General features: G+C 47.8%; 1 protein-coding gene across 1 annotated transcript in view; it reads right to left on the reverse strand.

Annotated features, from left to right (window-relative positions):
* Nucleotides 1-11,663, reverse strand: part of EXT1 (exostosin glycosyltransferase 1) — a 181,426-nt gene extending 169,763 nt beyond the window's left edge. The window contains exon 1 of the mRNA XM_051778487.1: nt 10,409-11,663. Within this exon, the coding sequence (XP_051634447.1) occupies nt 10,409-11,355 (947 nt within the window). The 5' untranslated portion in view covers nt 11,356-11,663. The remainder of the gene's footprint in view (nt 1-10,408) is intronic.
* Nucleotides 11,664-11,910: the final 247 nt, after the last annotated feature.

Consider the following 11,910-nt stretch of genomic DNA (forward strand, 5'->3'; position numbering starts at 1 on the left):
AAAAGTGTCGCCTTGAAATTCCTACCTGCTTCATTCACCTTGCTGCTATCAGATTTTTTATTACCCTCTCTTTTGAGGATTTGTCTGGCACTTAGTATGCAGGAGCAGTGCGCAGGAATAGATCCTGCTGCCATAGATAATGCGGTTCTAAGGGAAACCCATCAATTGTTAATGGCCATGCAAATTGTTGAAACTAGAGAGTTATTCACAGTTATCTCGCTGTGATTTGGTAAGTGTCCATGCCTGATGTGATCACTCACTTGATATATTTTTCTATTACAATTCAAGTAGTAGCCTTAGCTTTTGGTTTTAGGGGGAAAAAAGCATGAGGGAGTGTAGGAGGGCAAAGGGATGTTATTTGTTTTAAATTATTTTAAACAGTCATACATGCCTTCTTATGCAAAGTATGATAAATTCCTCCCAGAGACTACAGTCATGCCTTACTGAAACATTTAAATCCCTCCGATCAGGAATTAAAGGAGTTTACATGAAACTTCAGACCCTGATCTTACAAAGCACATTCTTATGTTCCAACAATACACATGGTGCACACATCCTTTGTGGCACTGGATCTTCCAGCTGCAGGTTGCATCTTTTTACAGTTTCTGATCAGGGTTTTCTCCTGCCTATGCAAAAATTTGCTGACATTTAATAAGCTATAGGCGTCTCCTCAAATCCATAATGCATTCAGTCTCTTGCAGCAGCAACTTACTGATCATTAATTTTCAGCTTTATTGCAGCTCCAGCATATCAGATGCCTTTTTTTTTGCATCTTGTCTGAGATTTATTACTTTTAGCAAAGTGTACTTTGTTTTTTTATTTTGTTTGCTTATTTTTAAACAGCCCTGAAGGGGAAATGTTACTCTTCTTTATAAAATAATTCTGAAATCACGCTATTAAAAAGTAAATCCTATAATTATGTTTCCCATTAGGATTAGATAAATTACATTTAATTAAAACAAAAATCTGCTAGCACCCAGCACAATGGTTGGTGGTAAATTCAGAAGATGAAACATTCATGTCTTTATCTTCCTGAAACAGCTGATTGAGTCTATGAGCAGACACACCCAAACAAGCCTTCAGAGATATAAATTCAGACATTATAAAAAAAATTTGTCCCTCCCTTCAGATATTCTGATTTTTAGAAGCAGCCCTTGATTTTGTTCTTGCAGACTACAACTACAGTTTTGATGAGCTTTCTGGTACTAACCCACTGAACTACCTGACTGCACCAGGAATTCCAATATTGTGATACAATGTCTGCAATTATTCGCGAGGCAAAAACCAGTATCAGAAGTCAAGATCTTCTAGGAGAATGAAGAAAAACAGGATTCCTAACCAACACTGCCACCCTTCCCTGTTTCCAGCACTGCTGTTGGTCAGGTGATGTTCTCCATCAGACTGAGGGCTGCAGGGGTCATAATGCACACTGCAGCTCTAGGAAACTATTTATACCATGCTCCGTTTTACAGCCTCGGAAAACTAATTATTAACAGGACAGGGTCCCCCATGTACATTTGGCAAACACCATGGCATGCATTTCTCCTTTAGGAATCTACTGCTACGCACAAGCCATCAGCATCACGCTCTCAATTTTGTTTAGGAGCTGAAGAATGATTGATCTTATTGATTTGTGTCAACAGTCTGACATGGCCATATCGACCAGCGGTAATTTTGTAGGAGGAGCTGAAAAGGGAACTGGAGATAGCATTCTCTGTAACACGCCATCCAGCCCAAAGAGAAAACATTGTTAGAGATGCTGTTACAGCCGTCGACGGGACCGCACTGGGACTCGAACCGACACAAGGGAGCGATGAGACATTTCCCATGGCCGTGTTTACAGAAAATCCACTGCTAAACACCCAACTGTATAATTATAATCTATTACAATTATGCAAAGAAGTAACATTTCAGAAAGGCCTTCTCATTTCCCATTCTTAGCATTGAATACTTTTGTTTTGCAGCCAATCAACTAAATTAGCCCTAATTCTGTTTCATTCAGAAACACAAAAAGGATATTAGAGGGGGAAAAAGTGAGCAAATGGGAAATTCACTTAGGAACCCAGGAATTATTTTCTTTTCACGTATTTCTGGACTAGAAACCATCATGGAGGAAAAAAGTCAACTTACAGCAGAAGAGCTTTACTGAATTTGCTAACTGCATCACGAGAGCCCTTGGAGGAGTGATCGGGAATGACAGTGCTGCAGTGCCTGGAAAGGCAGTGGCCTTTGGTAGGGGCAGAGTGAAGTAAGGGAAGTTAAAAGGTTCATATACTAATGTACTACATATCTTGACTCAGGACAAGTGTCAAACCCCAGAAGAGCTTTTGTGGGGATTTCCCCCTGCCAGACACACAGAGAAGAGCTGCTTTATACTGCTTCTGACAACTGCCACCTTTTATGAGAAAATCAGTTTAAACCTTCACTCACTGATACTTCTTGGAAAGGGGATACAGAAAACATGAATGAGTAGTATCTTAGCTTTACACAGTGCTTTTTCTAAACATGGCAAAGCATTTAAGTAATCCACGAAATGCTTGGGGAAGGCAAACTGTTCTTCTCATTTTAAAAGCATATGGAAATGTAACCATGGTGGCCAGCAGCAATCCTGGCTGTCCAAGTACAATCTCGAAACCACGTGTGCTACAGGAAGGAGAAGGCAGGAGGTCCTACAACAGCCCTGCCAGCACTAAACTTCACCCAGGGACTGCAGGAGCATGGAGAAGTCTGTCTCAGTGAAGTACAAAATGGGAACCTGATTTAGCCAAGATGAACGTCTACTACCTTTCAGGGAACACCCACCTAGCCTCCTGTCCACATCCTGGTTGAGGAGGCAGCACTACATCACTTGAAAAACTGAGGTTAAATCCCAGTGAGAGGTCAAGGAAAAGACGACTGGGGAAAACACAAGATATTTAAAGAAAATGGCATCTTTTTTCTCCTGTTATTAAGGAGGCCTAACCCTCCTGACTAGCTTACAGTTATGTTTTCTTATTCTTAGAAATTATAGCATTTTAGGAAGTTAGATTGCATTTGGAAAGCCATCAGCCTGGCAGCACTCATGCCAGTTCTTTCCCAGCAAAGCAGTAAACCACAACATTTTGCTGATAGGCCCCGTATTTCTTAAAACATTATTTCCCTCTTCTCAGGTGAAAATCTCCTCTCTTTTGTTGTCATTTGGAATTCATTTCCTTAACTTGTTTCTCCTGCACCACTGCAGTGTGCTGATCTCCAACCTCTCAGTCTCTAAAAACCCTCCCAGGTTTTGTGGCACCCATGCTACAATACCAGGACAGTTTCTTCCAATGCATGGCTGACAACTGTTATAATTTATAATTTGCTCTATAAATGGAAGAAAGGATTCCCACCATCCTCTGGCTTAGATCTGGAATCACCCCTGTGCACACCTGGTGTTGCAGGCACCTCCTGCTGCAGCTCCCTCCCGCTCTGCCTGCTCCAGAGATGTGGGGATGAGTTGGATCAGCATTACCTAGCACCGATGCTCCCAACAGCTGACTGAGGAGGCTCTTAAATTAAGGGCAAAACAGTAATGACACATGTCCTGTTTCCTCCTGAAATTTGGATTGAAAAAAGAGCAACACAAAACCTCATATAAAAGCACAGCATAGCTGGATGAACAGAGTAAGAGGAACAAATCTACTGCTCTGTGTAAACCATGAGAAGGTTTTGAAACCTATACGTCTCAAAATACTTGGCAATGTGGAAGGCTGCAGAACCTTAAATATAACCTGAAGTTATACTCACACATTCTCACAGGCTAAACTAATCTCCACACAGCACAGGACAGGAGTATAAATCTTGCATCATCATCTAGATATAGCCAAGTTCTGGAGAAGTCAGTCACCTCTGCAGCTCAGAACACGGCATTTAACTCCATTCACAGGCCAGACAGTTATCCACGTACCTACTGATTATTTTTCTCTGGTTAGAAAAACAGTTTGTTTACCCAAGACCACAAAACTCTGCGGATTTTCTGAAAGAAACCCCTCAGAGAGAAAAAGAAAACAATCACAGATAATACTCCAGATTACAGAACATTCTCTTGACTCACATCTGTTGTGTAAATAAGTGCTTCACGTCGACCAGTTTCATTTACTTCCCTCTCCCGCGAGCAGCGGCTGCTGGTTTACTTTCCAGTGGGCTGTTCCAGGGCTGTATGTGGGGCAAAAGGATTATTTCCAGCAGAGTCAAACCAGTAGTCTTTTTTGCTCGGGTTTGTCTTGAGCTGAAACTCCTCTCGTTTAATCCTATCCTCCCAGCAAGATGCACTACTTCAGAGCTGCACGGACGCAAAGAGGTCCACAGCTGGGAACACCCTCAAGGCAGCAGGGAGCAGCAGGAAGGTGCACACAGCCCCCCAGGAGAACCCCAAACTCAGCGACCCCTCTCCCTTAGGAGCAATTTCAGTGAAGCTTACCTTAGGCCACTACAAAATGTCCTGCAGAAGTCAGAGTTTTCTCTGTGAAACACCCAGCCATGGAGGGCAAGAAGGCCGGAGCACTGTGGGATGCTCTGCAGCACATTCTTGCTGAGGGCACCTAACTGGGGGCACAGGAGGGCTTCATCTTCCAGGGTAGCTGGAAATGTTACTTTTAGCGCCGTTCTGATCTGGGTTCAACAAGCCCTTCAAACTACTTGTTTCAAGATTAATTCTACTTGAAATTAAAATGATGACTCATATATTTTTTATTTGGGTTTTGTTCTATCGTCAAGTGTCTCTTCAGTGATGAGTACTTATCAATAAACTACCCAAGAACAATTTTCCTGGGCAGGAAAAATTAAAGCAGACCCCTCTGGCCGTGAAAGCAGTGTTCACCTACATTCTGCATGCAGAACACACCTGCTGCGGACCAGATCACCCATCTACTGTAATGCTTTGTCACCACAGAGCCTCGTATGAGATGCTTCATAGAAAGATGCAGAAAGGCCTGGGGCAAGCAATTATAATAATAACTCGCCCCACAAAAAAACTTAATTACTTGAGGTTAGAAGGGCGCCTGGTTTAATGCCCACGGGCAGGGAGGGTTCCTCTGCCGGGGCTAATTCCACACACCCGGCCACACACGCGGCAGCGCCCAGCACTGCTCACACGGGGAAACACTCTCATGCACATGCATCCACCTGCTCCCACACCTCTACTGAGTGGGAAGAGCCTGGTGCAAACAGTCAGGAGGATAAGAATTGCATGGCTGGCTGTGAGCTCAGGGATGCTCCTGTCACCCCTGCTCCCAGCTCCTCCCAGGGCCCTGCCTGCACCAAATCAGCATCAACAGGCCCATAAGGACACTCTGCGATACATACAGAGAGCAAGAGGAGGAAAACAACAGAGCAAGTCCTGTATTTCTCAGACATACATTAATGCTTTGTTATTTACCTGCTTACTGCATTTTGGAATAAACGTATTGTAAACCAGGCAAATTTCCAGTTTCTTGAAAATCGATATTAAAAAAGTAGTCTGGTGGTGACAGGTCTCTGCAGGAGCCAAGATACTCTGGGAAAATGCCCAAGCTCTCTCAGTAGTTTTTGAGTTTTATCCAAGCTCCCAAAGCAGCCTGGTGATATACAAGACACACAGACTGGTTCCCATTGCAGTTCAGATGTCCTGAAGAACAGCCATCCAGAACCTGGGTGGTTTCTCAAACCCATCCTAAATAGCTGCAAATGAGCTGACTCGGGAAGGCTTTTATATAATTCAAAAAATAATGCAGTGAGTGATGAAGTGTAGCATTTACATTTGTATTTTAATACAATACACGGAAGCTCAGTATGTTGAAAATACAAGAATTTCGCCTTTGTTTGAAACATGCACATACATGCGTATGCAGCGCCCAGATTACCATCACATGTTGGGCAGGCAAGCCTAAGCCTTACTTCACATTCTTCTGCCAGTCTTGTGAATGGCAAACTCATCCCTAGTGTCTATGTCTACCACTTCTCTTTTTTCAATATGTGTATTTTATTCCTGGTGGGAAGGAAATGAAACTAAAACTTGCATCTCTTCCCATTCTGTGCCTATTGGTTGACTGTGACTTTTACTCAGGATTTTCAAGGTGGGAGGTTCAGAGATGATTGATGCGTGTTCCACCAGTAGAGTGCACACCAGGTACTGGATACCAGGCATCAATGAAAATGTTCAGTTGGATATATTCACCTGTAAAAGTACACATACAACCCTACCTAGTGCTATCATGTGCCCTGCAGAAATGTTTCACAGGTACAAGCACACAATGTGTGTGCACCCAGCAGTCCCAGGCAGATGTGTGAGCAGCTCCTTCCATAGGCTCCTCCACCACATGCCTCCAACCTCCTCTGGCAAAACCAGTCCCACCTCATGAGGGTCTGTGTATTTTGCCTACCTTTCTCAGTTCAGTCATGATCGCTCAGGCTTTTTGAGCGCTGACTAGTCACAAAACTTAAGTCTGTAATGAACACCTCACTATACTAAATGTTCTCCACCATAGTTCACATTTCTCCAAAAAGACATTTTTTTCCTCACTTCTCCTTCCCCGTTTTACTCTCTTCAACCTCATTCATTTTTCCCGTTTCCTTCATTATCATTTACTTCAGCTGTCCTCCACGGATGAGGAAAAAGTCTCCTTGAATGAGCTTCTGATGAGACCTTATGTTTTTAGATACCATCACCACTACCCTCTCCATCTTCCAAGGGCAGAGTTGCTGTAAATCAAAGAATATGCCACAGACATTATTTACTTTTCTAGAAAGGTCTTCATTTTGGTGCAAATCTCTTCTCTGCATCTGGCTTTACTAGAACATTGCATTCCTCCATTTCTTTCAGTATCCGTAGTCATTTATATTACCTTCCAAAAAGTAATTATTTGGAACCAGTTAAGCCTGTATATGAATTCTGCCTTTGTTTAAAACACATTGTACATATGTATATATTTAGACTGTCATTAAATATTTAAGAGGCTGTCTTCAAACTTCAGCAGCAGCAGTGTTTATTCACTTAACCCTTTGTGAAACTGAAAGCTTGAGGCTGAAATCCTATTGTGGAGGAATTCAGAAAGCCCAGCTGCCCTAGTGCCGGGTGACAAAGGCCAACTTTGACAACCAAGGACATCGCAAAGCAACCAGAGGTTTTCTTTGTTTTCCTTTATATCCTGTTTGCTAGTGGTCTAATCATGATAATGTAATTCATTTTAGTCTGCATTAACTTTATCTGCTGAGATGCATAACTAGGATGCAAATTAATTAGCTGTGACATACAGATGGATCTTTCAATACAATTCACAGAGTCAAATACACACATGCCCAGCCCTCCTTCCCCCAAGTAAAGTAAGACATTCTACACGTTCTTCCACAGGTCAAGAAGTCACCTTTGTTGGTATCTTCAACCTCCTAGAGAGGAAACACCACATCCTGCAGACAGGTGGACCTCATGCAAATACAACCCCAAATACTCTGTCATAGATGAAACCCCATCACAAGTAACTTGCAACGTGTGCAAGCTTAACACAACATAACGCCACCACCCTGTTGACATGAGGTTAGCATGTTTTAAAATCTGGTCACCTAATTTACCCAACTTGGCAAGGCCTCTACCTAGAGTAAATCATTCATATTTCACCCTGAAAAGGACTGGTATCTCAGGGCCAGTTCCCCATGGCCAGGGCACCCACACTCTTGTCCTTCACATGAAGTGAAATGGTGTAAAGATCACAGCAGAGGATGGGAAAACAGGCACAGAAAACCAAAATATGCAACTCCCAACTCTATACAGATATGCAAATAGATGTATCCTGGAGAGTATGTTTTTTCTTCTTTTTGATTAAAACCTTGAGGATGCATTGTTGAATCCAAGCCCAAAATGCCTCACAAGAGTCCCTCTGTGTGCAGTTTTCAAGGCCCAGACATATTTAGAGACATTTCTTTTCCCAGCAACTACAGCCTCGTTGATCATCAGATGCTGCGAAAGGACAGCAGCATCTGACAGTTGTCCAGGATGGACAACGGAGTCCCTCCTACAGCTTTCACACCTGGGTTACAGATCAGCACAGAAGCATTTCAACCGCCTGGCTGCATTATCCTACCTTGAGGATGTGACCCTGTCACATTTTATAAAGGGAGTGAAGCACCAGGCATGGTCCCTATTTGCACAGAGGAGCCAGAGGCCACGGAGGACATGGTGCTGGGAGATCACCAGATGGCATACTTTGCTGTGCATAGGCACCAAAGCAGGAGTGTGAAGGGGCAGCAGCAAGCTCTGGCAGGTGCGCTCACTCCGGTAAGATGCTGGGTCAAAGAGCTTCAGCATTTGCAGTTGTTCAGCAGAGCAAAGCCCATTCACCTCAGCAGCTCAACCACAGATTCAGCCTGCCTCTGTTCTTAAGAGTAATCTTGTTTTCTTGTCAACATCTTTTCTTAGTTCCTGTCTTTTAACAGCAGCATTGCAACAAATGTTGAAGCCTCTCCACACTACCTCAGATACGGCCACATGTTAGCAGCAAGTCCACTTTTTGTATGAACAGCACAGCAAACCAGTTGGGTTCATGCTATTGTATCCCCTGAGGGTTGTTATGTACACCTCTCACTACAAAATAAGTGGCAAAGACACTTTGGGAGGAGCAGAACTCACAGGGAGAGGTCTATTTTTTATTAGACCAAATGGCATAGCTGTAAAAAAATTGACTCACTCAAACCACAGGCGGGTATGTTTGCTTTTATGACACCTTGACAGCACACATGGTATACTGTGCAGCAAATAACCAGGACTTTTCCCATCTCTAAATTAGCTCCAGTGCTGAGATCTAAAAACCAAAAACCAGCACAGCCTGCAAAGCTGCAATTGCCAGGTCTCCCTTTTTCCCCACAAAAAAATATTCCCTGAAGGAGATCACAAACCAAAGGGACTCCTGGGTGACAAATCATGAGCTTAGCTTAGTATCTCTACTGATCACCCGTCACTGCCGCTGTATCGTTTCCACGTGCGCATCGTTTCGCCATTCACCCATCAGTTTCCTGAAAGTGAATGGGATTAAAAGTCCACTGACTGTTTGCACTGCTGTTTCCTCCCCCTCTGCAGCAGAATTACAGTAACCGAAAGGTGAGCAGAGTTCACACAGGCACACGCAGGCTTCCTGGCTTGCAGTGCTGACCTTCCCCATCTTTCCCAAATCCCTGGGGATAGTTTCAGTGCAGAAGCAGGCAGCCAGTCGGAAATTTTCATCAGTATTAATGCCAACGTAGTTTCTTCCTAACTGCTCTCCAGAAGTATTTTTCCACCCAGGTTCCCTTGTGCACCACAAAACCCTCCAGCTGTTGGCAGCTCCGGGTGCAGCTCCACTGCTGTACACCCAGTGCTGTACAGCTGGTCTGCTTTAATTCAGCGTCTAATTCCTGCTACCCAGGAAACATTCTCATGTGAAAAACTTCATATATATAGGCACCTACTCTGCAGTAAGCATAGTGGTGGTCGGCATTTAAATGAACTAATCAGTTGCAAACGGCTTAGTCAGCATCGCAGTCCTGGAGGTAATTCCCAGGAAGCGATTTTCCCGGTAGCTATATATACAAACGCGAAAAGCAAACTGGAATACAAGGGCAACAGCACAGCGAGACAAAATCTGGCTAAACTGTAACATTACCAACAAATAAAAATAAAAGTCGGGAAAAGTCAAGGAACCGAGCAAGCACAGGATGTGCTCGCATCACTGGTGTATCCTCTCACACGTAAAAGACAAAAACTCGGACACAGGACGTGAACACAGTCAGCATTTCTTTTTCCTCCTTTCTTTACTGATGCTGCGCTAGTTTGAACCGAGGGGAAAAATACGGCTAGGCAAGTTCCTGGCTTGTCTGGGGAGACACACAAACACCAGCCAGACGCCGGGCAGTGCTTTTTGGAGAGAGCATCTCAGTCATCGCCCTCAGTAACCAACCCTCTGCAGGAGCCAGGGTCACACGCGACCTGGAGAGGGCTGAGGAATCGTACAAACTTTGTTTCAGGGCAGAGAGGGTACAGGGCATCTAAGAGGCGCTGGGAAGACAAAGGGTAGTGCCAAGTGCCAGCGCATCCTCCAGCAGCATCTCCGCCGCTGGCCACGTTTGGAAAGCCAGCGGGCTGCGGATGCAGGTCATCAGTCCCTGGGCAAGCAACACCACGGTTGCAGGACACCGCATCGCCCTTCAGTGCCTCCCCGCCGGCTCCCCCGGCCAAGGCAGCACCGAGCCAGCCGGCAGCATCACGGGGGACAGGGGAAGCCACCGACCTGCCCAAAGGAGAGCTGGAGGCTTTCCTCTGGCCACTGAATGCGCATCGGTACACATCTGCTCACATCTGCCCGGTGGCAGGGGCTGCCTGCAGAGCCGGGCACGCCGGCATGTCCCTGGGGACACAAGCACAGGGAAAGGGGCACCGCTCACTTACTTTTCGTATTCGGCGTTGTCTCGATCGCAGCGCGAATCCTTGTGCTTTTGCCAGTCTTTGCCATGCTTGCAGGTGGTCAGGAGGACAACATCCTCTCCGTTATGGACGTGATATAAGGCATTCCTGGTGTCTGACCCTATCCCCGTCAGGTACCTTTTCCCCTTGAATACCAACATGTACTTCCTGAGAGGAGGGATGGTGTTAAACCTTAAAAATCCCTTCTCCCCTCCTGTCCTAGGATGATCCTTAGAAAAGAGTGGGATAGAAACGTCAAAGTTGGGTCTGAAGTTTTCAGTACTGATGCTGGCTTTGGCCAGCATGGCCTGGCCAATGTCGAACCCCACATCCTCGGTGTAGTCGGGCCAGGTGCCGGAGTATAAATTAAAAATCAGGTGGTTTCTGCCGTTGTTCCACAGGTGGAGGCTCTGTACCTTGGAGCGGAGGTTGTGCACGTACTGGGGGGAGAGCTGGTCCCGGTCCAGCGTGTCCAGGCTGAGGACGAAGAGGCAGGCCTGCCCGGGGTCCGAGGTGTAGAAGCGGGAGCCCTCGATAGCGGCCAGGACGTTCTGGTAGCTCTCGGCGATCTTCTCTCCCTTCTGCTGCGGGTACACATAGACCTTGAAGCCGTTTTTCCGGCACTGGGCGAAGTCGAAGCAGGACTCCATGCGGCAGCGGCGCCCGCGGTAGAGGCCGGCGCTGGCGTCCCGCCGCTGCCGGGGGGAGACGCGCCCGCCGCCCTCGGGGCCCGGGCGCTCGGCGGGCGCGAAGGGCCGCAGGGCATCGGGGAAGCGGGGCCAGGGCCGCTCGGCGCCGCCGGGACGGGGGCCATGCCGGCTACCGGGCGGCGGGTGCCGGGCCGCCCGCAGCCGCACGCCTCCCAGGTAGAGCAGCAGGGCGAGACAGGTGCCGGCGGAGAGCAGCGTCAGGTAGCGTTTTTTGGCCTGCATGTGTCCGGCGGGGGTCCGGGGGGCTGCGGAGGAAGGCGGGGGCGGCCCGAGCTCGCCGGGCGCCGCTCTCAGCTCCGCTCCGCCATCTTCCCGCCGGCGAGCGCTTCAAACTCTCTTCGCCCACCTCCGCTCGGCGCCGTTCCCCAAGCCGCCGGCCGCGGCCGCGCATGTGGGCGACCGCCGCAACTTTCTCGCCGCCGGTGTCTCAGGGGCGGCGGGCGGCGGCCGGGCGGCGGCCCGGCGGGGCGCCCCGCATGCACTCAGGGCCGGCCCCCCGCGCGGGGCGGGCACCGGGCAGCCCCGCTCCCGCCTTCCCGCCGCTGCCGGCGCTCGGCTCCGCCACGCTCCCGCCCGCCCCTCCCCGCCCCGCCAGCCCAGCCCGGCCCGGCCCGGCCCCGCCGGCTCACAGCCCGCGGCCGCCGCGCCGCAGCCTGACGAAGCCCCGCATCGCCCGGAGCCCCCCGCCCGGCCCCGGCGCCGCTCGCTCCTCGCCTCGCTCCTGCTGAATGGCCCCCAGGACGGAGCGGCGGCGGCGAGGACCCTCCTCCTCTTCCT

This window comes from Manacus candei, unplaced genomic scaffold, assembly GCF_025592945.1.
Source record: "Manacus candei isolate 608988 ecotype Guabito, Panama unplaced genomic scaffold, ASM2559294v1 h1tg000013l, whole genome shotgun sequence".
Lineage (NCBI taxonomy): Eukaryota > Metazoa > Chordata > Aves > Passeriformes > Pipridae > Manacus > Manacus candei.